The sequence below is a fragment of the Nomascus leucogenys genome, chromosome 8, assembly GCF_006542625.1.
Source record: "Nomascus leucogenys isolate Asia chromosome 8, Asia_NLE_v1, whole genome shotgun sequence".
Taxonomy (NCBI): Eukaryota; Metazoa; Chordata; class Mammalia; order Primates; family Hylobatidae; genus Nomascus; species Nomascus leucogenys.
The window spans coordinates 113,045,418-113,069,254 of NC_044388.1; the positions used below are offsets into that span (position 1 = coordinate 113,045,418).

Sequence of the window (23,837 nt, forward strand, 5' to 3'; positions counted from 1 at the left end):
GAGCGGACACTCAGAAGCTTCTACCTTCTCCAGGGCAAAGTCCCCATGTGTGCAGCGGGGGCTGGGCGGCAAGCAGAGCAGGGCACCAGCAGCCCCTGGGCAGGGTGAGCCTCTGGGGGAGCTGCCCCACACCCCAGGGCAGGAAGAGGCCCTGTCCTCCTAGGGGACACCCCACAGGCGGTGGGGCCGGCTGGGACTCCGCTGGGGAGAGCTGTGCGCTGGGCCCGGCAGTGGGTGGGCAAGGTGGTCTAGGGAGCTCTGTCCTCCCCTCTGCAGATGGAGGCTGCCGGCCGCCGTCGCTGGCTATACCAGGGCCAAGCCCGCTAGCAGCCTGCTGGGCCCAACCCTGCCCTGAACCCGGATCTGAACCCTCTGACCTCGGGCTGGGTGCCCTCCCTGGCTACATGAAAAAGCCCGTCCTCCCCCACCACCTGGTGCAAAGGGCTTCCCTCCCCTGCTCTGCCGGGGGCAGGGATGACCCTGAGAAGGTCTGGGGAGCCCTGAGGTGCATGGAAGTGGGGGGCTGGCGTCTCTCGACTCCCGGGCAGACCCAGCCATGCTCTAGCATCCTGGCTGGCTGGGTGTAGTGTGTCTCTTGGGTCACACGGATGCCTGCTGGGGATGCCCAGTACTGAGGGCCGGTGCCCCGCCCTGCAGTGCCCTTGGCCTGATTCGGAGCCCACCCCTGGGAGAAGCCCCACTCTGGGAGGGTTGGGCTTGGTCTTGGAGGTCCTAGCCACACAGTGACAGGATGGGGACGAGGCCTAGGGGCCTTGGGGCCAGGAGGGTACCCCCGTGAGGGCCTGGGCTCCTGGGTAAACATTAATGGGCTCAGCACCCAGCAGGTCATGTGTGCGATCAGGGGATCTTTGACCTGCAGCTGCTCCCGCCCGGTGTCTCCTCCCTGCAGGTGCCCCCTCACCACCCACACAGGTAGGAGCTCCTAGGACCAGGCTGAGGCCCAGGGACAGTGAGGCCAAGGCTGGGTGGCCTCCAGGCCCAGGGCTTGGGCCCCATCCTGAGCCTCCAGGACCCAAGGGCAAGAGACGCCAGGCTTGGGCAGCAGGAGGGAGGGTGAGGCAGAGGACGCCTGGACCTGAGCCCAGGGCACTAGGTGGAGGGGGTCCAGGTGGGGGGCCCCAGGGGTGGGGTGACCAGGCCCAGGAGGCTAAGGCAGCAGCTTCAGGGCCAGGAGCCTTGAGGTGGTGTGAGGACCCCACCTGCTCCCCATCACCAGGGCGTGGGGCCCTTATCAAGCCGAGACGTCACTGTTCAGTATCAAATGCCAAAGTCTAAGTCGGGACCATCCAGTGTCCCCGATGACACCTGATAGGGGAGGTCCCCAGGTTCCCCAGCTCATGGCCTGAGCCCCGGCACCCTGCACCCTCGGCACTAGCCAGGCCTTCCAGTCAGGACCAGCAAGGGAGCCGGGGAGCCGGAGCCCCCTCGAGTCTACCCCTGAAACTGGACTGGGCTCGCCTGACAACTGCTTGAGGTCATTGTAGCCATCCCCCTGCGGATGGAGAAAGGGGGATGGTCACTGAGGCCTGCAGGGGGTAGGGAGGGAGGGTGGCGGCCAAGGGCTCAATCCAGGGGACCCAGGGGTGTGAATCCAGCTTGTGAGGACAGGGCCGGGGCAGGAGGAAATGTCTCTGACACGTGCGTCCCCCCTAGCAGATCCGGACCTGGGTCTGGGTCTGTCCCTGCCCGAAATCCATGCCGAGTTCCCTTCCGGGCAGCCAGGTCCCCCACCCCACTCTGGACGTGGTTGACCTAGTGGAAAGGACTCTGAGGAATGAAGGTACCAGCGGCCCCCATGCCCCAGGCCTTGACCAGTCTGACCACCCACCCCCCCAGGCACTGGGCAGAGACAGGCCAGGTTTCCTGTGGGCCTCCCGGGGAACCCACAGGGCTCATGACGCCTCCGCTCAGGTCCAGCCCAGCTGGAGCCCCATCTTCCCCGCTCCGTTTCTGTCCCTCACTCCAGGCCTCTTACGCCTCACCCCGTCCTCCGGCCTGTGCCCTTGTGCCCCCAGTTGGAGGGAGGTGGTCCTGGAAACAACCGTACTCAATTCTACCTCCACAGGGACCTCCAGTTCTGCTCCAGTCTTGGAGGAGGGGGACACAGACCCCTGGACCCTCCCTCAGCTGAAGGACACAAGCCAGTCCTGGAAAGGTGGGTCTGGAGGTTCTGGGGGTGGCAGGCTGGCAGGCCTCTGTCCCCCACGGGACTGGGGAGACAGAGCAGGGTGGGGCCTGCCCAAACAGGCTGTGCATGGGGAACTCCACCATGCAGGCCCCCTCTGGGGAGACACGTGTCCCTCAACCGGGCGTCTGTGCTGTCCTGGGGCAGACTGGCCATCTCTGCCCATCCATCCCTCCCCTCCTGCTCCTGCGAGGGAGGGTCCCAAGGGCTTCCGGCTTGGAAAGGCAGGGACCCAGGTCCTGCCCTGGGGGTTACGGAAGAGGAGGAAATGGGACCCAGCCCTGTTGGAGACGGAGGAGAGAGGGGGCAGAGGATGAGGGGCCTGGGGAGGGAGACCTGTCAGGGTGGAGGGTCGGCCAGGGACAGCCTGCCCTGTGTCCTCAGAGCTCCGCGTGGCCGGCAGGCTGCGCCGCGTGGCTGGCAGCGTCCTCAAGGCCTGTGGGCTCCTCGGCAGCCTGTACTTCTTCATCTGCTCTCTGGACGTCCTCAGCTCCGCCTTCCAGCTGCTGGGCAGTGAGTGACGGGACCGGTGCCCAGGGCGGGGCGGGCAGCCAGCCCTCCGCAGCTTCAGCGCACCTCTCTTGCCGGTGTAGGCAAAGTGGCCGGAGACATCTTCAAGGACAACGTGGTGCTGTCCAACCCCGTGGCTGGACTGGTCATTGGCGTACTGGTCACAGCCCTGGTGCAGAGTTCCAGCACGTCCTCCTCCATCGTGGTCAGCATGGTGGCTGCTAAGCGTGCGTGCACACTCCCTCCCCGGGTGGTGGCGGGGGCAGGGTGGGCCGCAGGCTGACTCAGCCCCCCCACCGGCAGTGCTGACTGTCCGGGCGTCTGTGCCCATCATCATGGGTGTCAACGTAGGCACATCCATCACGAGCACCCTGGTCTCAATGGCGCAGTCAGGGGACCGGGATGAATTTCAGAGGTGAGTTGCGGGTGGAAGGGCTGGGCTGGGGCTGCAGTGGCAGCCCCAGCCCAGGCCCCCCGACCTGACCCCGCCTACTCTCTGCGGCCACAGGGCTTTCAGCGGCTCCGCGGTGCACGGGATCTTCAACTGGCTCACGGTGCTGGTCCTGCTGCCCCTGGAGAGTGCCACGGCCCTGCTGGAGAGGCTGAGCGAGCTGGCCCTGGGTGCCGCCAGCCTGCCGCTCGGGGCGCAGGCGCCCGACATCCTCAAGGTGCTGACGAAACCGCTCACACACCTCATCGTGCAGGTGAGGACAGCCGCCGCCCCCGCCCAGAGAGCCCCAGCAGGCCGGGTAGGAGGAGGCAGAGGTCCGCCCTGCCCTGATGGAGGGTCAGCGGAGGGTCTGGGCCCTGTCCTGGGACAGGGGAGGAGAGGGCAGCAGTGGGCAGGGCTGGGCTGGACCCTGTGGGCGCCGGAGCCCCAGGTGAGTCCTGAGGGAGGGTGCAGCACACCGTCACGACCCCTCTGGCTCCCCAGTTGGATTCCGACATGATCATGAGCAGTGCCACAGGCAACGCCACCAACAGCAGTCTCATTAAGCACTGGTGCGGCACCACGGGGCAGCTGGTGAGGCACCCAACCCCAGGCCCTCACTGACCCCCAACCTCCCACCTGCTGAGTCATCCCGCCCCACCCACCCTCCCCTTGAGCCCTCTGACCTCTGTCTGCCTGCTGAGCCTGTCCTGAGTCCTCCCTGCCCTCTCCAGACCCAGGGGAACGGCAGCGACTGTGGAGCCTTCGGCCCCTACACAGAGAGGAACAGCACAGCCCCGGCGGACAGGCTGCCCTGTGAGGCCCAGCCCACCCCAAGCCCTCCACACCCCCCCACTCCCCCTCACTTGCCCCTACATGGAGAATAACAGCACAGCCCCAGCGGATAGGCTGCCCTGTGAGGTCCACCCACCCCGGCCTGCCCCCCAGGCTCCCCCTCACCTGCCCCTGCCCTGCCCCCAGGCCGCCACCTGTTTGCGGGCACGGAGCTCACGGACCTGGCTGTGGGCTGCATCCTGCTGGCCGGCTCCCTGCTGGTGCTCTGCGGCTGCCTGGTCCTCATAGTCAAGCTGCTCAACTCTGTGCTGCGCGGCCGCGTGGCCCAGGTCGTGAGGACGGTCATCAATGCGGGTGAGGGCATGGGAGGAGGTGAGGTGGCCAGAGCTGACCCGGCATCTCCCACAGACTTCCCCTTCCCACCAGGCTGACTCGGGAGCTACCTGGCCCCTCTTGTGGGCGCTGGCCAGGGCTAACCCGGCATCCCCCACAGATTTCCCCTTCCCGCTGGGCTGGCTGGGCGGCTACCTGGCCCTCCTCGCGGGCGCTGGCCTGACCTTCGCACTGCAGAGTAGCAGCGTCTTCACAGCAGCCATCGTACCCCTCATGGGTGAGCAGGCAGGACAGAGGCCTCAGGAACGGGGGCTCGGGCTGGGGCCCTGTGGTGACCCCCAGTTCCCCCAGGGGTCGGGGTGATCAGTCTGGACCGGGCGTACCCCCTCTTACTGGGCTCCAACATCGGCACCACTACCACGGCCCTGCTGGCTGCCCTGGCCAGCCCCGCAGACAGGATGCTCAGCGCCCTGCAGGTACCGTCCACCCTGCCCCACTGCCAGAACTGGCCAGCTTCCTCTCAGCCCCACGGACAGGCGTGTGTAACCAGCCCCGGGGCCCCAGGCTGGCTGTGCCCCCGCCCTCCCGGACCCCTTCCCTGGCTGCCAGCCTCAGCCCTGCTGCTCTGCCTCCTTGGACCCCACGGGTCCTGCACATATTTCACACCCGCCCTGCGTCTCCTCCCTAGACCTCCTCATTTCCATATTTTCTCGGCTCTTTGCTGTGCCCCTGGGGGCCTGCCCCCAGAGTCTCAGGGGGCTCCAAGCCCCTCTATTCCAGCACCCTCAGATGCTCTCCCCCAACCCCTGCTCCCTCAAGGAGCAGCCACTCACCTCCAGCAGGTCCCCATCTGGACGACCCTCCCAGCCCCCATCCTGCATCTGCAAGGGCCGAGTCCCACCAGTGCTGGGCCCTGCCCTGCGGCTGCCAGGGCTATGATTCTGCCTCCAGGACACTTCCCCCAGTTTGAGCCCCCAGCTCTGTGCCCCACCCCCAGTCTCATTTAGTCTAGCTGGTTCTCCCTCTAAAACAGTCCATCTGTGGCCTGCTGCCTGGAGGCCCAACAGGTTCAGCTCCCGAAACTCCGGGTCATGCTGCGCCGCCGCTGACAGGAAGAGACAAGTGCGGCACCCCCTGGAACCCACCCTCGTTCTTGCCTCTGCCCTGTCTCTATCCACTTAGACCCTCCCAGTACAGGGTCCTGCTCCACCCCCTGCAGGAAGCCCTCCAGACTGCACCTGTGTGTGGACTCCTCCAAGTCTGGCAGCCCCTGGAGGGGCCGTGTGTTCCCCCTCCTGTGGCCCTGTGCCTCCTCCCCTCAGGGCCTGGGCTGTGCAGGCTCAGCACACTGGGGACTGAGGAGACGGGGTCTCTTGGCAGGAGGCACAGGCAGAGCCAGGTTGGGGGGTGCTTCCCCCGCAGGTCCCCCTTCAGGGCAGCAGTGATGCAGTCAGCACCCGGGGGTGCTGGGCTGGACTGCAGGTCCCAGGAGTGTGCGGGAGGCATGCTGGGGAACGTGTCCACATCTGGCCACAGCCCGCCCCTGAGATGGCCATCTCAGCCGTGGAGCAGGATGAACTTCAGACTTGGCACTCCTTCTGTAGGGTGGAGGAGGGTGGGGGTTCTAGGCCCCTGGTGACCCCACCTCGTTGGGCCCAGGCCCCTGACAGCCCCCTCGCCCCCAGGTCGCCCTCATCCACTTCTTCTTCAACCTGGCCGGCATCCTGCTGTGGTACCTGGTGCCTGCACTGCGGCTGCCCATCCCGCTGGCCAGGCACTTTGGGGTGGTGACTGCCAGTTACCGCTGGGTGGCCGGGGTCTACCTGCTGCTCGGATTCCTGCTGCTGCCCCTGGCGGCCTTCGGGCTCTCCCTGGCAGGGGGCACGGTGCTGGCCGCCGTCGGGGGTCCCCTGGTGGGGCTGGTGCTCCTCGTCATCCTGGTTACTGTCCTGCAGCGGCGCCGGCCAGCCTGGCTGCCTGTCCGCCTGCGCTCCTGGGCCTGGCTCCCCATCTGGCTCCACTCTCTGGAGCCCTGGGACCGCCTGGTGACCCGCTGCTGCCCCTGTAACGTCTGCAGCCCCCCGAAGGCCACCACCAAAGAGGCCCACTGCTACGAGAACCCTGAGATCTTGGCCTCCCAGCAGTTGTGAGGGGCGGTTGCTGCACAGACCACCCCACCCTCCCCGGCTGGGAGGGCTCTGGAGGGCCCTGGGGAGGGGGGTCCCCGCGGCAGCTGACCTCCGGCCACCTGCTTCCCCTTCTGTGCAAATAAACCAGGCTGTTATCTGGGGTGGCGGTCCTCACTCCCCTAGACAGGGGCCGCCTGGGCAGGTGGGGGAAGTGGCCCGATGCTGCCTCCTGGTGGACACTCCGGGGCCTGGGGCTCAGGCACAGGAGCCTGCCCACTCCCGGGTGTGTTTCTCAGGGCGGCCGCTGGCGACAGAAGCTCCCAAGGAATGGCGGGCCTGGGGGGCGGGGACTTCCCACCGTGGGAGCTGGGGCCCCTTCTGGGGGCGCAGGGGAGAACCCAGCCAGCAGGGAGCAGGGCCGGTGGCGCAGGGTGTGGGGGACCCCGGAGCCCCTCTGCCCTGGCGGATGTCATGGTTGGGTTGGGGACTGGAGTCCCATCAGGTGCGTGGGATGTGAGAAGGGACTCCGATGGCTTGGAGGACCAGGTGGTCCCTGAGGCACCCCCTGTCCGTCTGCCCTCTGTGTCTCCCGGCCGGTCCTGGGCTGGGCCCCTCGGGGACACTTCTCTGCAGGGCTGGGCCATGGCAGGTGCTCAGCTCCCAGAACCCACCAGGAAGCCGGTCTCACCCACCAGGCTGGGGCACACTGAGGCCTCCCGCTGCCACGGAGAATGAGACCCTGTCCCGGGAAGGCCTGTCCATGGGGTGGGCCCAGGAGGGTGGACAGCGCCCATGGGGAGGACTTGGGGGCCAGGGGGCCCTCCCTCTGCTGTGTGGTCGGGTTTCCATACAGGAAGGCTTGTCTGCCAGCCAGTGGGTAACTGGACACCTAGGAAGTTGGGGGGGGGGCTCCTGCCACCTCTAGCCCAGAGCTGCCCACAGCCCTAACCCAACCCCCACTCCCGCCAAGGGAAGAAAGCCTTGGGTTACCCCGGAACTGGAGCATTCACTCGGGCACACAGAGACAGGTGGGTGAGGGGCCGGCCCCATCAGGGACAGGTCTAGTTTGCTCATTTGTCTGCTGCTGTGGCCAGTCACGTTCTCCTGTCCAGAACTGCAGCCCTGATGGGGGGCAGCTCTCTTCTCAGAGCCTCCCAGGATTGCCTGGTCAGACCCCAGTAGGGGATAGAGGTGCAGCCACTCAGGAAGATGAGGCCTGAAGGGGCCCCACGGCCATTTCTCCTCTGTAGCTCTGTCCTTTTCTGTCCTCAGGTTCCCTTAGCCCCCGCTCATGACCCCCAGACCCTCTGGGCCCTTGGTCCCCAGTCTTCCCTGGGTCCTCTGCCCCAGCCACCCCTCAAACTCTTAGGCCTCCTGGGCCTTGGTTTCACCTACCAAGGGAGGTGACCACCTGCTCTGGGAGCCAGGGGGGCCTCAGGGGTGGGCTCCAGTGAGACACAGCCCTGTATTCTAGGACGCCCCTGTGGACCTGACATCGGCCTCATAGAACCGCCTGGCACCCCTGTAGGGGACAGGCCTGGCTAGCTCCCTGGGGAGACTGAGGGGCCCGGGGAGCTCCCCTGTCCTTTGGGGGGAATCAGTGAGGCCCTTGTGGAGAGGGGGAGGAAGCACCCCATGCACCTGTCCTTCCAGGGCAGGTGAGGCCTCCCACAAAGGCTGGGCGCCGGGTCCTTTAAGGCCGCCAATACTGTCTGCCTGCTGCCCCTGCCTGGCGGTAACACACCCTCCCACTGGGACCATGGCCACCGGTAAACAGAGCCATCGTTGTGGATCCTCTGACAGCTGCAGGAAGAGGAGGGCAGGTGCCCAGCACTCCCACAGCCACGCCTGCCCCGCTTCCCTGCCCTTCTGGCCCTCCTTGGACCACATCCTGCCTGGCCACAGACCCCAGGCCCCAGGAGTTGGTCCTCCTGCCCCACACTATCCCGCCTCTCCATCCTGCAGCAGGGCACCTTGGCTCAGGGTAGGACCTGCAGAGTCTCCCCCAACCAGTTTTGTGCAACAGGGGTGGCTGCTGTCCTTGTTGGGCTCAGGCCCAGGCTTCAGGGTGTCTACTGCTGTCTTGTCCCCAGCCAGTGTCCACCTCACCAGGGCAATGCGAGGGCAAAGTGGGCAGGCTGGTGCCATGGCGAGCTCTGGGGCTCTTACCTGGGCAGATGACACCTGTGAAACAGGGGTGGCACACTGACCTCCCAGTCCTGTGGGCACTGGTCACAGGAAGCAGGGGCCTTTACCGGAGAGGGGTTGGGACACTCTGATAAGGTGCAGGAATGCCACCCACCTCAAAGAGCAGCCTCAGTTGGGCTCTGCACAGTTCACTGAGGAAAAAAACCAGAGCTTCTCCTTCCTCCCCTTTTTGACAACTCAATGTTATGAGGCTTTGACATGTCCCTGACTACTGCCTGGATAGCTGAGCTACTCTGCAGGACCCCAGGATGCCCTGGGCACTAGGAGAAACCTGGGATGTCTGGCAGCAACCTATGCACCCCTCAGGCCGCTGCAGGACCCCAGTCCCTCTGAGGGTCAAGGCCTGTGTCAGTGGTCACTGGAAGCCAGGCCCGCCTTCCTGGACCGACCTGTGGGGGAGGCCACCCTCCTGGACAGGATGGCAAACTGGCAACAGATCCCCGAGGAGTGAGCACAGCTGCAGGCCCTCGCCCAGGAAGGACAATGCTGATACCCGCGCATGCTCCGGTGCTGCGTGTCCCGAGTTCCGGTATAGCGCATTAAGTGATGAAGACAGAGGTGCAGTCCCACCAGGAAGAGAAAAATAAATAAGCTGATGTTTCCAACAGCCTCCAATTGGGAGACAGATGCCCAGTGGCCAGAGCACAGGAGACTGTCAAGGGCGACCTGATGGTGTAATTTATTTAAAATGCTACAAAAATACAGCCAGGTGCAGTGGCTCATGCCTGTAATCCCAGCACTTTGGGAGGCCGAGGTGGGTGAATCACAAGGTCAGTTCCAGGCCAGCCTGGCCAAGATGGTGAAACCCCATCTCTACTAAAAATACAGAAATTAGCCAGGCGTGGTGGCAGGCGCCTGTAATCCCAGCTACTCGGGAGGCTGAGGCAGGAGAATCGCTTGAACCCGGGAGATGGAAGTTGCAGTGAGCCGAGATCATGCCACTGCACTCCAGCCTGAGCGACAGAGCCAGACTCTGTCTCAAAAAAAAAAAAAAAAAAAAAATTAGCCAGGCGTGCTGGTGCAGCTACTTGGGAAGGTGAGGCAGGAGAATCGCTTGAACCGGGGAGGCGGAGGTTGCAGCGAGCTGAGACCGTGCCACTGCACTCCAGCCTGGGCGACAAGAGCAAAACTCCATCTCAAACAAAAAAAAGCTACAAAAATGCAGAAGGCACGGTGGCTCATTCCCGTAAATCCCAGCACTTTGGGAGGCCGAGGCTGGCGGATCACTTGAGGTCAGGAGTTTCAGACCAGCTTGGCCAACATGGTGAAATCTCATTTCTACCAAAAATACAAAAATTAGCGGCGTGGTGGTGGGTGCCTGCAGTCCCACCTACTGGGGAGGCTGAGGCAGGAGAATCGCTTGAACCTGGGGGGGGCCAAAATCGCGCCACTGCACTCCAGCCCGGGAGACAGAGCGAGACTCTGTCTCAAAATAATAAATTAAGTAAAATAAAAGTGCTGCAAAAATACAGCGCGTTTGTTTTTAAACAGGCGCAACCACATGTAATTCATTTTCTTTTTAAGTTTCTTTTCCCACCCAAGTAAAAATCAAGTCATAAATTAGGAAAAGCATTAACAGAAGTATGTCTCAGCCCCAGCGCGCTGACCTGTGGTTGGAATACCGGCCCTAGAGCCCGGAGGTCGGGGCCCACCCGCGGAGGGAGGTCTGGGCGCTGTCCTGGTCTCCACGGAGCTCGCGCACTCACGGGGCCGAGGCACCAAGGCGACCGGCGCAGAGCCAGCGCCGTCTCCACAACAGGGCAGGGCGCGCAGCTGCGGGGGAGGCCTCGCCCCTCCGCTACCCTCCCCTGCCCTCCGCCCCGGCCCTCCGGGCGCGGCGTCCCCCACGTGCTCCCCTCAGCCGACCACGAGGGCAGTGGGAGTGCGAGACCCGGGAGCAGGAAACTCCGTGGCCTCTGCGGCTCTGTGGAGAGCTCCCCTCCACCGCCGCAGCCCCCGAGCCCGTGTATCTTCCTGCTTTTAAGGCATCGCAGCCTCCTCGGCCTGGAGGCCCCGGGCTCGCTCCGTGCGGACCCCGCTCCAGAACCCGCCCAGCGCGCAGATGCCGTGTCCCGGCGCAAGGCCAAGGAGGGCGCAACTCTAGACGCGGGGCCGCCGCTGGGCCTGCCCTTCCCGGCTCCCGAAAGGCCCCGGGCTCAGAGCCAAGACTGCGCTTGCCCGAGGCCCGTCGGGCCCGCCCTCCCCCGGCGCCTCCCGCGCAGCTGCCCGCCGCCCGACCGGAAGCCCGCGCCCGCGCCTGCGCCCCACCCCGTCCGCGCGCCCCCCGCGGCACTGCGGCGGTTACCAGGACGCTGACCCAGCGCAGCCAATAGCGCCAGCCTGGCGGCGTGCTCCCGGCAGCCAGCCAATGAGACGGCAAATCAATCATTTGAAACACCCAATGGACGGAGCACTGCAGCGCCAGGGGGGGGATTGTCATAGGGAGATAGGAGGCTGCGGCTGACCAATAAAGACCAAACTGGCTTAAAAAGGCGGACCTTAGGCGGCTTGATTGACGGGGGCAAGGCCAATGAAACGAGGGTGCTTGCCAGCCTCGTTCTGGCAGCCCAATCCGAGGCTGGCGGAGGCGGGCACGGAGGGTATATAAGCGTTGGCGGAGCGTCGGTTGTAGCACTCTGCGCGCCCGCTCGTCTGTTGCTGTTTGCGCATTTCCGCTTGCTTCCCCGCCGCCGCCGCCATCATGAGGGAAATCGTGCACCTGCAGGCCGGGCAGTGCGGCAACCAAATCGGCGCCAAGGTAAGTTGCCGGAGTGCTGGGGCCAGGCGGGCCTGCCGGGCGGGGCGGGCGGGCGGCCGGGGAAGATGGCGGCAGCAGCGGCCGGGCGGCGCCCCCGCATTGCGGCCGCCGGGCTCCCTCCGCGGGGACTGGGCAGAGCCGGGCGACCGAAGCCCCCAGGAACCCGGCGGCCAGGGCGCGCGGGGCGGGGGAGGGGCGGGGAGGGCTAGGCTGCCGCGCCCGTCCGGGGCGGGGCTGCCTCCCTGCGCACCGGCCGCGGTGACTCAGCCCCGGCCCGCCCGGGCCCGCCCGCGTCCCTTGTAGTTTTGGGAGGTGATCAGCGATGAGCACGGCATCGACCCCACGGGCACCTACCACGGGGATAGCGACCTGCAGCTGGAGCGCATCAACGTGTACTACAACGAGGCCACCGGTGAGGCCCCAGCCCCTTCCCCGACCGCCCTCCGGGGACCCCGCGGCCCCTGCCTTGGCTGACGCCCTCCCGTCCCCGCAGGCGGCAAGTACGTGCCCCGCGCCGTGCTCGTGGATCTGGAGCCCGGCACCATGGACTCCGTGCGCTCGGGGCCCTTCGGGCAGATCTTCCGGCCGGACAACTTCGTCTTTGGTGAGCCGCGGCTGGGGACTGGGCGGTGGCTCAAAGGTCAAGGGGCTGCTCCAAGGGCACCGCCGTGGGAACTGCGCAGCTAGGTCCCTTGGATGCTCTCCTTTTCTCTGAGCCACTCAATCCCCTCTCCTAAATCGGCTTTGGGAGCAAGGTCCAGCTGTCTGCCGAGGCGAGGAGCCGCCACACACGTAATCTCCCTGCAGGGAGCTGAGCTGGGGCAGTGGCTGCTCCTCTGTCCTTGGGAATTGGCAGTGGCCCCCCCGGGGAGGGGTTTGTTGTTAAGCTGTCAGGTTTGGCCCCTGACTTAATTGGTAGCAGGGCAGGCGGCCGTCTTTTGGCTTTGAAGGTTCCGTTTGCTCTACCTGCAGGGTGAATTCTGTGGTCAGCTCACACCATGTCACTCGGCTCTTTTCGCATGGTGGTGACCAGTAGTGCCATCTGCCTGGCTGACAAATGATTAGCTGTGTTCTCTCTCAGGTCAGAGTGGTGCTGGGAACAACTGGGCCAAGGGGCACTACACAGAAGGCGCGGAGCTGGTGGACTCGGTGTTGGATGTTGTGAGGAAGGAGGCTGAGAGCTGTGACTGCCTGCAGGGTTTCCAGCTGACCCACTCCCTGGGTGGGGGGACTGGGTCTGGGATGGGTACCCTCCTCATCAGCAAGATCCGAGAGGAGTACCCAGACAGGATCATGAACACGTTCAGTGTGGTGCCTTCGCCCAAGGTGTCAGACACAGTGGTGGAGCCCTACAACGCCACTCTCTCAGTCCACCAACTCGTAGAAAACACAGACGAGACCTACTGCATTGATAACGAAGCTCTCTACGACATTTGCTTCAGAACCCTAAAGCTGACCACGCCCACCTATGGTGACCTGAACCACCTGGTGTCTGCTACCATGAGTGGGGTCACCACCTGCCTGCGCTTCCCAGGCCAGCTCAATGCTGACCTACGGAAGCTGGCTGTGAACATGGTCCCATTCCCCCGCCTGCACTTCTTCATGCCCGGCTTTGCCCCACTGACCAGCCGGGGCAGCCAGCAGTACCGGGCGCTGACCGTGCCCGAGCTCACCCAGCAGATGTTTGATGCCAAGAACATGATGGCTGCTTGCGACCCCCGCCATGGCCGCTACCTGACGGTTGCCGCCGTGTTCAGGGGCCGCATGTCCATGAAGGAGGTGGACGAGCAAATGCTTAATGTCCAAAACAAAAACAGCAGCTATTTTGTTGAGTGGATCCCCAACAATGTGAAAACGGCTGTCTGTGACATCCCGCCTCGGGGGCTAAAAATGTCCGCCACCTTCATCGGCAACAGCACGGCCATCCAGGAGCTGTTCAAGCGCATCTCCGAGCAGTTCACAGCCATGTTCCGGCGCAAGGCCTTCCTGCACTGGTACACGGGTGAGGGCATGGACGAGATGGAGTTCACCGAGGCCGAGAGCAACATGAATGACCTGGTGTCCGAGTACCAGCAGTACCAGGATGCCACAGCCGAGGAGGAGGGCGAGTTCGAGGAGGAGGCTGAGGAGGAGGTGGCTTAAAGCCTTCAGTCACTGGGGAAAGCAGGGAAGCAGTGTGAACTCTTTATTCACTCTCAGCCTCTCCTGTGGCCTGTCCCGCTGTGTGCATTTGCTGTTTTCCCTGTCCACATCCATGCTGTACAGACACCACCATTAAAGCGTTTTCATAGTGTGTGGTTTCGCTTTGCCCATTCCTTCCAGTAGGCCCTCCGGGTGCTGCTGCCGAATGTCAGCGCGTAGTTGTCCCGCATGGCTGTGGGGAGCCAGGCTGCAGCTGAGCTGGGCTTCTGTGCCTGGGACCAGCATGGGCTGGACACCCAGGCTTCAGAGAAGTGTGGGGCTGCCCTGGGCCCTGGGGATCTATCTGCTTGGTGGGGAACCTGCTTCCTGAAGGCCGGCCTGTCCTGTTCTGGGTACCCAGCCTCGGGGCTCTTTGGCCTGTGTCTGGGAATTTGGTAGGTGGGTCCAGTGACCCCCCTTCCAAAAGGGGTGGGGAGGATGGCAGACAATCCTACCCCAACCAAGGTGGGACCCTGGTAACAGGTGGTCCTGAACTAGCAATGAAGGGAGGGCAGGTGGAGCCGTCCGTCCCCACATTGGCCAGGGTGTGTCCGTGTGACGCTGCCCACTCTACTCACAGGGGATGAACCCCATGTAGAAGGGGATCAAGCCTTGGCTGCTGTAGATGTGGTTGCTGGGCCAGTGTGTTCCAGGCAGCTTCTCGCCCAGGTCACAGTGGGGGTTTCTAAACAGGAACTGGGGAGACAGGGAGGTGCTGATAAGCTGCCTCCCCGGCAGGCAACCAGATAGTCAAGTTGTCCCAGTGGAGGCCTGGCCGGAGAGCCGGCACTCCGTGGGAAAGCTGCCCATGCTCCCAGCCTTCTGCATCCCCCTATCCCCGACTCCAAAACTTGAGTACAGGATCCAAGCAAGACTCAGGAGAGAGGGGTTGGGGCAGCACCTCCGGGGACAGGAGAGAGCCAGGCAGAGCCCCCTCCTCAGGCTTCTCAGGGAACCTGGCCTTCAAGGCACCCTCCAGGGAAGCTGCCAGGCAGGAGAGGAAGTGTGCATGTGAGCTGGGAGCAGGCCCTGGATGGCGCTCTCCTACCTGGCTCTTGTCGAATTCGTCCATGGCTTGTGTGACGCCGTCTCGGTAATTCACCCCCATTACCCAGGTGAACCGGGGAATGAAGCCAGCATAGCCTGGGGGTGGGCAGATGTGCAGGCTACCCCAGGCCCCCTTGGCCTTCCCCTGGGCACACCCACCTGCCCTCAAATGTGTCAGGGAAGCCAGGCAAGGCTCCCTTTCCTTCCCTGAACGTCGGCGACTGCTTGATGTGGCCAAATGGGAACAGGCAGGCAGGGCACCGCCTCGTCTTGGGAAAAGCTGGGCTCCTGGAAGCAGCTGGGAGGCAGAGGAGCTCCCCCAAGGCCGCTGGCCCACTCTGGAGCAGGAAAAGTGGGCCCCTGTGGCAGCCTCCTCAGGGACTCTCACACTGCAAGAACCTTGTGGGGAGGGGCATCCTTGTCCAGCCCAGCCCAGCCCAGCCCAGGCCCACACCCACCTGAGATGGCCTTGCGTTGGGTCAGGTTAGGGTGGTCCAGCTGCGGCAGCCGCTGGTTGCAGCACCTGCCCACATCTAGTGTCTCCTGCTGGTGGGCGGGGGGTGGGTACTCGTCCCTCTGGCAGTGGTACAGCTGGAGCGGGGAGAGATCGGAGGTCGCGGTGCGGCTGCCACCTGGGGCTGAGCGGAATGGGCTTGGCACTGGCGCATCCCCCGGCTACCTGGTGCTGCCTGGGGGCGTCGCAGACAGGAGCGGTGCTCTGCCAGGCCTCTTCCCCGTATGCTGGGTGTCCCAAGTCTCTGGGGTCTCCCTTCCTGCCTGGCGGGCACGGAGGGTGCGGGGGGTAGGGCATGAAGCCTGCAGGCAGCAGAATCTGTCTGGGTACGTTCTCTACCCCTGGTGGCTCCTGGGCGTCCACCTCCAAGGGTGGGAGCTGGCCCAGGATCTCCAAGTTCTTATAGGGCTTCAGATCTGTACCAACAGGGCAGCCTGTGAGTGCTGGGACAGGCAGGCGGGCACAGGAGGGTGCAGGGCCGGGGACTGGCGGCTCCCTGGTGTAGTGGGGGATATAGGGCTCCGTCAGGTCTCGGCAGGGAACCCTCGGGGGCTTCGACTGGCTGAAGTCCTCAATGAACTTGTGCTTGGACATGGGGGACAGCACGGAGCAGGGGCTCTTCTGCACACTGGGGTCTGTGAGCAGCTGCCCCGTGGTACGCCCATAGGTGTTCCCCACCTGGTAGCGCAGCTGCGGAAAGAAGCCGGCATAGCTACGGAGGGAAGAGAAGAAGGCAGGGCAGGTCTCAAGGGCAGCCCCAGCACTGGGCAAGGCCCCTTCAAGCCAGATGTAGATCCAGCCTGCTGGCCACTTAGCAGCAGCTTGGCCTGTGGCAGCTCGCCTGCTCTCTGCTCACCTGTAAATGGGGCTGCAGTGGCACTTGCCTTCTGGGGCTCTCTCAGCCTGAACGAGTGGCACACACCATGTGCTGGGAACATGTCAGCACCACAGCAGATGGCCGCCTGCCTTGTACCAGCCCCTCCAACCCCCTCCCACCCCTCATTCCAATGGCCAGCAAGTCAGGGGTGCTCTGCCCTGGCAAAGCAAGTACAGGCACAAAACGTGTGGGCCAGGACATAGGAGAGGGACGGCCCCTTGGACACACGCAGGGCCCACTGGGAGGGTGTTGGGTGGGCTTGGCCTGCACCTGTGCCGCCCCAGGAGGCCAGTAGCCTCCTGCATGGGACGAGGACTGGGAGGCAGGTGGAGGGCTGGGCTTTTCTGGGCCCTCATTCAGCCTCGAGGGGCGTGGTGCAGGTGGTCACAGGTGGTTCAGCTCAGGATCTATGTGATCATTCAAGGAGTGAGAACTACTTTCATTTTAAAAATTGCCAAAGGGCTGGGCGCGGTGGCTCACGCCTGTAATCCCAGCACTTTGGGAGGCCGAGGTGGGCAGATCACTTGAGGTCAGGAGTTCGAGACCAGCCTGACCAACATAAAGAAACCCCATCCCTACTAAAAATACAAAATTAGCAAGGTGTGGTGGCAGGTGCCTGTAATCCCAGCTACTCGGGAAGCTGAGACACGAGAATCGCTTGAACCCGGGAGGCAGAGGTTGCAGTGAGCCAATATTGCACCATTGCATTCCAGCCTGGGCAATAAGAGCGAAACTCTGTCTCAAAAAAATAAAATAAATAAAATAAAATGAAGTGTGGAGTCCTCCCTGGAGTGGGCATTGGGCACTTACTAGCTGGCCTCTGCCGGCCGCTGACTGACCCAGTTTCTGCTCCACAGACGTGCTGGCCACCTGGTGCTGCGTTCGCAGCTGCACACCAGCGGGGAGGGTGAGGCCTGGGCCCCTGGCAGCCCCGTCCCTGAGCTTCCCCTGTCCCAGGGCTCCCCAGCCCACAGACTGCAGTACCCCATGTTGTGGCCCTCAGTTTCCTGGGGTCCAGCTCTGGGACCCTCACAGCTGGCCTCCATGCCTCAGGCCCCAGCCATTCTCCCCTTCCTGCAGCCCTGGCCCCAGCCACCTCCAGAGCTCCCAGCTCTCACCCAGGGATATAGTGAGGCTCTGGTGTGAAGAGATCGTGTTTCTGAGTAGTTGTCATTTTGCTTTCACTCTGGCCTTGCTGGCTCCAGTCCCTCCTGGCATCCAGCTCCCTTCCCTGAGGGGAGTCCTGTCACCGGGCAACCATTGTGAGGGGCCAGCATTGTGGGCACCTCCTGGGCCAGGCCACCTGGCCCACATTGCACAGGTGAGACACTGAGGCCCAGACAGGTGCCAGGCAGGGGAGGAGTTGCGGCGAGGCAGGTGGCCCGGGAGGAAGTCCCATTAACTTCAGAGCTCAGAAAACAGGACTGTCCCTCCAGAAAGGGCCCCCAGGAGGCCACCAGCCCCAGTCTCAGGGTGAGGCTAAGGGAGTCCCCAGGCCCCCTCCTCTGACAGAAGGCCTTGCAGCTGCAGAGCCTTGGCTCGAGTCAGGGGCTTCCCAGTCTGCATGGCTGTGCGAACTCTCCCTTCAGCCCTTCATGTGGGGCAGGGCGTTATGTTTACATTTTAAGCAAATCCTGAATTTTGTTCTTTTTTTTGTACAGGAAGGACTTCCTAACCATAAAAATGAAGGAAGGCGGCCAGGCGTGGTGGCTCACGCCTGTAATCCCAGCACTTTGGGAGGCCAAGGCGGGCAGATCATGAGGTCAGGAGTTCGAGACCAGCCTGACTGACAGAGTCAAATCCCGTCTCTACTAAAAATACAAAAATTAGCCAGGTGCGGTGGCGTGCGCCTGTAGTCCCAGCTACTCGGGAGGCTGAGGAAGGAGAATGGCGTGAACCCGGGAGGTGGAGATTGCAGTGAGCTGAGATCGCACCACTGCACTCCAGCCTGGGCCACAGAGTGAGACTCCGTCTCAAAAAAAAAAAAAAAAAAAAGAAGGAAAGAAGAAAGGCCGGGCACTGTGGCTCATGCCTGTAATTGTGGTGCTTTGGGAGGCCGAGGCAGGATGAGGTGGGCAGATTGCTTGAGCCTAGGAGTTCAAGCCAGCTGGGCAACATGGGAAAACCCCACCTCTACAAAAAAGAAGGAAAAATTAGCCAGGCATGGTGAATGTGCCTGTGATCCCAGTTACTTGGGAGGCTGTGGTGGGAGGATGGCCGGGGCCTGGGAGGTTGAGGCTGTAGTAAGCTGAGATTGCACCACTGCACTCCAGCCTGGGCGACAGAACTAGACCATTTCTCAACAAACAAACAAAAAAACAACTAAAAGTCAAACTAAAAAACTGGAAAAAAGTTTGCAACAAGTGTTATGAGCAAATCTGGTATCAGCATAAAAAGCTCTCACAAAACAAAGATATAAACAACACCTCCATGGAAAATGTAGACGTGATATATATATATTTTTTGTATTTTTAGCAGAGACCGGGTTTCACCACGTTAGCCAGGATGGTCTCGGACTCCTGACCTCGTGATCCGCCCACCTCGGCCTCCCAAAGTGCTGGGATTACAGGCGTGAGCCACTGTGCCCGGCCAATATGAACTTTTTAAGAAAAAAAGACCACAGTCCGTAAGTATATGGGCATAAAGCCGGACCATAATCACACACGTGCTGAGTGTGTGTTGAGAGCAGTTTCTGAGGCTTACTGCCGGCAGGGTCACAGTGAGAAGGGCCTCTAATTTGGGTGGTGCCTTCTGGAAAGCAATTTGGTACGGATCAAGTCCATACAAGACACTGCAAACTCGGACCATTGCTTCCACTCCTAGGAAGCTGTCTGGAATTCTGGTAGACGCTGGTTTTCCTCCACCGTTTCTGGCTGGTAATTCCCATATTCCCACAGCCCTTGGCAGGGCCTTTTGTTAGAATGTTGAGTATGTGAGGCTTGGGGGGTGCGGGCGGGGGACTTTGACCTCCTGCCCTCCTTTCACCTGCCCCAAGGCAGGACGCTAACATTCTCGCCTGTTTGTGGGTCTTAAGACCCTCCCAGGAGAGGTCCCACCCAAGCCCTGGGGGCAGAAATGCTGACATCAGGAAGCTTCCATAAAATCCCAAGGAGGGGGGTGGGGGTGGGGAAAAAAAAAATCCCAAGAGGACTGAGGCTCAGGGACAGTGGAACGCCTGGAGGTTCCCAGAGGGTGACACCCAGTGAGGACATGGAAGCGCCGGCCTCTTCCTGTGCCTCTCTCTAAGCTTCTTCATTGGTATCCTTTGCAATCAATACCCTTTACAATAAACCAGTAAACGTCATAATTTCCCTGAGTTCTATGAGTGGCTCCAGCAAATTAAACCCAAAGAGGGTGTCATAGGAACCCCAACTTGAAGCCGGTTGGTCAGAAGTTCCAGTGGCCCAGGCTTGCGACTGGTGTGTGTCTGGAGGCCCCGCCCCCGTCTGTGTCTGGAGGCCGTCTTGGGATGGAGCTCTCACCCTGTGGGATCTGACACTGTCTCCAGGTAGATGGTGAAGGAAATGAATTAGAGGACACCCAGCTTGGTGTGTGGGGAACAACCCCCCCCAACCAATATTTAGGCAGAGGCCTCCTTCTGTGATGGCTGTGGTGGTGTGGGCGCAGAGCCGGACACCGCGAGAGCATTTCCCCTACACACCTTCTCAAGGAGAGGATGGATGTCCAGCAGCACCATTCATGGCGGCAACGTTTATTACAGGGCAGGGAGGACCTGGGGGGGTCTATCTGTCCAATGACAAGGGATTCATCAGCAAAGTACACTCTGTCCCACTGGCAGCCAGTCAACTCTAAACCTGGCACGATCTGGGCAGGGGCCCTGGAGCACAGGGCTTGAACCCCTTGCCCAGATAAAACCTGCGTTTCCTCAAGCACATGTCCATCTGTCTGCTTGGCAGGCCCAGTGCTGAAGGGGAGGCATCCAGAGAGGGCGGAGGAGGGTCCCAAGTTGGCCCTGCCCTGGTGGATTCTGGGCCAAGGTCAGGGCTGGGACCAGCCAGTGGTCAGCTCCAGAGACCACACAGCGAGGGCCCTGGTGCCCACACGGACTCTTGCTCACACAGGCTGGCTGTTCCTTTGCAGCTCGGGCAGCCCAGCCATCTGTGACACCTTCTAGCCTCTGTGCCCCCAGGTGAGAGGCAGGCCCTCACACCCCAGCTCTGGCTCTCTGGTGTCAGACCCATCTGATGTGGCTTTGCTTTTCCCTTAAGTGGAAATCCAGGTGGGGTGGCGGCTCCTCTTCCTCCAGGGAGCCTTCCTGGACCCCTCCCTCCTACCCCCAGGGGGTCCTGGCTGGCCGGACACAGCTGGGCATCTCCTAGGGCTTGGTGGATGCCCATGGGTCCTGTTCCCTCCACCCCCTCTGCTAAGAGGCCTCAGTTCTCCCAGACCTGCTAGAGTGGACTCCAGACTTCCAGGAGACCCTAGGAGAGGGGAGAAAGCTGGAAAAGTTAGTGGGGAAGGGAGAGGGCTGGGCAGGAGTCACCTGGGCAGGCTGGAGTTCTTGGCCCAGACAGACCTAGTGATCATCTAGTTACTGGGGGATGGGCCCACCAGGGGTGGGGGCCGGGGCAGCCCCTCCAGGGCCAGACAATGCATCTTCCTCAGGAGTCCCAGCAACAGAAGGGCCTACCAGTGAGGTCACAGAGCTCCGTGGTGCCCTCGGGGAAGACAGCCAGGAGACTCTGATGATGAATTTTGACCAGAAGGCGGTGAAATTCCTGGCAAATTTTTACATCAATGGAGGCAAACACTGGACCCATGGCCACCTGAGGCAGACACAACCAGAGCCCACCCAGTAACTTCGGCGGAGGAGGGGAGAAGGGGCAGGCCGGCTGGGAGTGGCCAGGGGGCTGAGGGACAGTGTCGGGGGCAGGTTGCTGGGCAGGCAGCTAGGGGACTGAGGGACAGTGTGGGGAACAGGCTGTGGGGCAGGCAGCTGGGAGTGGCCAGGGGCTGAGGGACAGTAGAGGGGACAGGCTGTGGGCAGGGGGCTGGGAGCGGCCAGGGGCTGAGATACAGTAGAGGGGACAGGCTGTGGGGCAGGCGGCTAGGAGTGGCCGGGGGCTGAGGGACAGTGGCTGCCGGTCTCCCTCACAGGCCCAAGGCATCTGTGCTGCTGTTGGGCCCAGAGCCAAGGCTGGCCTGGGATGACACACGGCCCCCAAAGATGAAGGAGGTCCCAGCTGGCCTCAGGTTACAGACGGGCACCCCCCAGGAGTCCCTGCCCACCTACACCCAGACCCTGAAGGAGCTGTGTGAGTGAGGATCCTGGCCATCCCACCCCCGAGCTGGTCTTTGGGGGGCTGTGGGAGGGGCCTGCTGAAAGGAGCCCAGGCCCAGAGCTTGCTTCCTGTGGCCAGTGCTGGAGCGACGCCCCCCGATCACAGCTGACCTGGAAGTCCCCAGCCCCACCAGGTACCAGGTGCCGAGCCCGTCCGTACGAGAGTCCTCCCCACACCCCCACTACAGCATCAGCTGCAGGCACCGGGGCCGAGGTGAGTGTGCCCTCCCTGAGGCCCAACCACCGGGCCTGTCCCTCACCCTGGGAATGGGAGCCTCTGCCTCTGTGCTGAAACCCCCACGGCCTGAGGGCCCCTCCACCCTCCCATGCGTTCACCTCCAGGCTCAGCACCTGTAAGGAGGCCTGGAGAGAGGAGGGCTAGGGCTGGGGCATGGGTGGATGTTGTGAAGACAAGGGTTCAGGAGCCGGGGGTGGGAAGTGGGAGACAGGTTCGAGTGGGGGCTGTCACCTGGGTGGGGCTCCCAGCCTTCTTTCTCTCCATCCTCCACCTACAGAGGGCGGTGGCCGCAGGGCATGGCAGACTTTGTGGTTCCAGAGCGAAAGCCCCTTCACGCAGAAAGCTGACTTCGACCAAGAGCAAAAGGTCAGGGGCTGGGCAGGAAGGGGGCGGGGAGTCCGCACAGGCAGGGGGCCGGGGGTTCCAGTGGGGCCAAAGAGGGGCTGGCTGAGGGTCTGTGGGGAGCACCCTGCCCTGCAGCCCCTGTCTCCTGCCCCCTTGCAGTGGCCCTCTCCAGCGCACTACCAGCTGCTCAGCCGGCCGGCCTTCCCCGCCTTCAGCTTCAGAGGCCACCACTCCGCTTCCAAGACACCTGAGGGCCACACCTACCCAGCGCTACCTGGGGCCAGGGGGCTGGGCCTCAGGGTGCAGCCCCAGTGCCTGCTTCAGGCCTCTTTGCAGGAACCTGGCAAGAGACGCCCTGGCCCCAACACCTACAATATCCTTCCTGGGAGCCGTCTGCAGAGCCCCCGCTCGCCGGCCTTCTCGATGAGCCGCTCCCCTGCGTTCACCTCCTGGCTCAGCGCCTGTAAGGAGGCCTGGAGAGAAGAGGGCTAGGGCTGGGGCATGGGTGGGCATTGTGAGGACAAGGGTTCAGGGGCTGGGGGTGGGAAGTGGGAGGCACGTTCGAGTCGGGGCTGCCACCTGGGTGGGGCTCCCAGCCTTCTCTTTCGGCAGCCGGAACCCCTGGCCCAGCCGCCTACCACGTGGAGGACTGCTACAACTCACGCTTCCCCTCGGCGCCTGGCGTGGTCATCCAGGGTGTGCGCAGACCCAAGCGCCACGACACAGGCCCCTTCTGCACACTCTAGAGCCAGCTGGGCACGACCTGCTTGGCCCGGCCACCGAGTGGAACCATGGCCTCCCCCGGGGCTTTCCCAGGCCTCCCCTGGGACTCGGGGCCCCAGCCTGGCCTTCTGACCCTCTGGGCACCCCTGATGCACCCTTCTGGCTGGCCAACCCTTCTATGGGCTGTGGACAAGGCTGGCCCAGCCTGGATCCCCCATCTGCCCATCTCCCTGCTATACAGAGACGCTGTTGGTTCTCCCGAGCTCTGTGGTGTGCAGTTGTCTGTCCTTCACCCGGGGGCGGTCGTGGAGATATGGCTGCCGCTGGGTCATTTCCGGCTTTCCCTGTTGCAGGGTCTCCATTCGGCTGCCCCTGAAAGGTACTCTCTTCTCTAGGGTGGCAGCCTGTGACTGACCCTGAGCTCTGGCCTGGAGCGAGATGGGAGGTGGGCTCTGTGGGACAACTCCCCCCGCCCCCAGCCATGTCACTCAGGGGCCTGGTCCAGCTGCTATCCACCTGAGGGTCAGCCGCTTGCCGAGCCAGGGAACTTGGAAGGAGGCGTCAAATGCCCTAAGCCGCCACCTCCAGGTGGGGTCGGCCTGGCCAGACCTCAGGAACGGCCCAGGGATCTGCTCATCAGGGCCCAGCCCCACTTCCCCTAGGCCTTGAGCTGAAGACCTGGCTGGGCTCAGTCACCTGTGCCCTGAAAACTCTGGCCCAGGGCCCTGCAGACTCGACTCCCGGGGCCTTCACCTGCTGGGCCTCTGCACTGCCCCTGCCTGCAACTTCGCCTGGCTGGGGCCTCCCTTGTCATCACTGGCCTGCCCTCCTACCCAGGGTCGGGCCCCAAGGCTGCCACCTTGCAGGAGCCTTACCTGCGGTGCCGTCACCCGTACCTCCCCAGGTCCTCCCCAGACCCAGGACCCAGACCAGGCCCAGAGCTCAACCGCTTCAAAAAGGCTCTGGGCAGCTGCTCCTGTGGCCTCAGCACCATCTCCTTTCGCAGAGAGGAATCCAAGGCTTAGGACTGTGTGTGTGCTGTGCCCCTTGTCCTCCTCTGCCACCGAACCAGCTGGGGGTTGGATCAAGGCACTTGGGCTGACCAACTTGGCCAGCGGCAAGAGAGCTGTGGTAGCCCTGGCCTTGGGAGCTCGGCCCGGCTTGCGGGAACAGGAGCTCTGCTCATGGCTGCACCACCAGGCACCCCTGGTGAGACCCAAAGCTAGGAGTGGGAGCGGCAG

The 23,837-nt window shown here is 63.0% G+C and overlaps 4 protein-coding genes and 1 long non-coding RNA gene across 8 annotated transcripts; 3 read left to right on the top strand and 2 right to left on the bottom strand.

Annotated features, from left to right (window-relative positions):
• The first annotated feature begins 751 nt into the window (after nt 1-751).
• On the top strand, nt 752-6,563 carry SLC34A3 (solute carrier family 34 member 3). 3 transcript variants are annotated; one of them, XM_030818285.1, is made up of 13 exons: nt 752-933; nt 1,675-1,801; nt 2,087-2,176; nt 2,591-2,719; nt 2,800-2,943; nt 3,020-3,131; nt 3,225-3,420; nt 3,651-3,740; nt 3,881-3,962; nt 4,128-4,295; nt 4,435-4,551; nt 4,626-4,750; nt 5,960-6,563. In XM_030818285.1, exons 2-13 carry the CDS (start codon nt 1,717-1,719, stop codon nt 6,422-6,424), a joined length of 1,803 nt encoding a protein of 600 aa, XP_030674145.1. In that variant the 5' UTR covers nt 752-933; nt 1,675-1,716; the 3' UTR covers nt 6,425-6,563. The 3 variants fall into 3 exon arrangements, with proteins under 3 accessions (XP_030674145.1, XP_030674142.1, XP_030674143.1); XM_030818282.1 differs by having other exon boundaries at nt 902-933; nt 1,678-1,801; XM_030818283.1 differs by lacking the exon at nt 752-933 and adding an exon at nt 934-1,074 and having other exon boundaries at nt 1,678-1,801.
• A 4,604-nt stretch (nt 6,564-11,167) lies between these two features.
• Nucleotides 11,168-13,662, top strand: TUBB4B (tubulin beta 4B class IVb). Its single transcript, XM_030818286.1, has 4 exons — nt 11,168-11,369; nt 11,673-11,781; nt 11,863-11,973; nt 12,451-13,662. The coding sequence occupies exons 1-4, from the start codon at nt 11,313-11,315 to the stop codon at nt 13,509-13,511; spliced, it is 1,338 nt and encodes a 445-aa protein (XP_030674146.1). The 5' UTR covers nt 11,168-11,312; the 3' UTR covers nt 13,512-13,662.
• Nucleotides 13,540-17,162, bottom strand: FAM166A (family with sequence similarity 166 member A). The gene is made up of 7 exons (XM_003279813.4): nt 17,107-17,162; nt 15,608-15,823; nt 15,277-15,526; nt 15,056-15,188; nt 14,599-14,693; nt 14,129-14,246; nt 13,540-13,743 (listed from the first exon to the last, which is right to left on the bottom strand). Exons 1-7 carry the CDS (start codon nt 17,160-17,162, stop codon nt 13,655-13,657), a joined length of 957 nt encoding a protein of 318 aa, XP_003279861.2. The 3' UTR covers nt 13,540-13,654.
• A 2,522-nt stretch (nt 17,163-19,684) lies between these two features.
• On the bottom strand, nt 19,685-21,919 carry LOC115836403. Its single transcript, XR_004031492.1, has 2 exons — nt 21,760-21,919; nt 19,685-20,775 (listed from the first exon to the last, which is right to left on the bottom strand). It is a non-coding gene; the product is annotated as an uncharacterized LOC115836403 (long non-coding RNA).
• STPG3 (sperm-tail PG-rich repeat containing 3) lies at nt 20,551-22,858 on the top strand. Of its 2 annotated transcripts, none has more exons than XM_030818287.1 (6): nt 20,551-20,804; nt 21,107-21,264; nt 21,370-21,504; nt 21,806-21,894; nt 22,033-22,336; nt 22,486-22,858. In XM_030818287.1, exons 1-6 carry the CDS (start codon nt 20,551-20,553, stop codon nt 22,617-22,619), a joined length of 1,074 nt encoding a protein of 357 aa, XP_030674147.1. In that variant the 3' UTR covers nt 22,620-22,858. The 2 variants fall into 2 exon arrangements, with proteins under 2 accessions (XP_030674147.1, XP_030674148.1); XM_030818288.1 differs by having other exon boundaries at nt 22,198-22,336.
• The last annotated feature ends 979 nt before the right edge of the window (nt 22,859-23,837 follow it).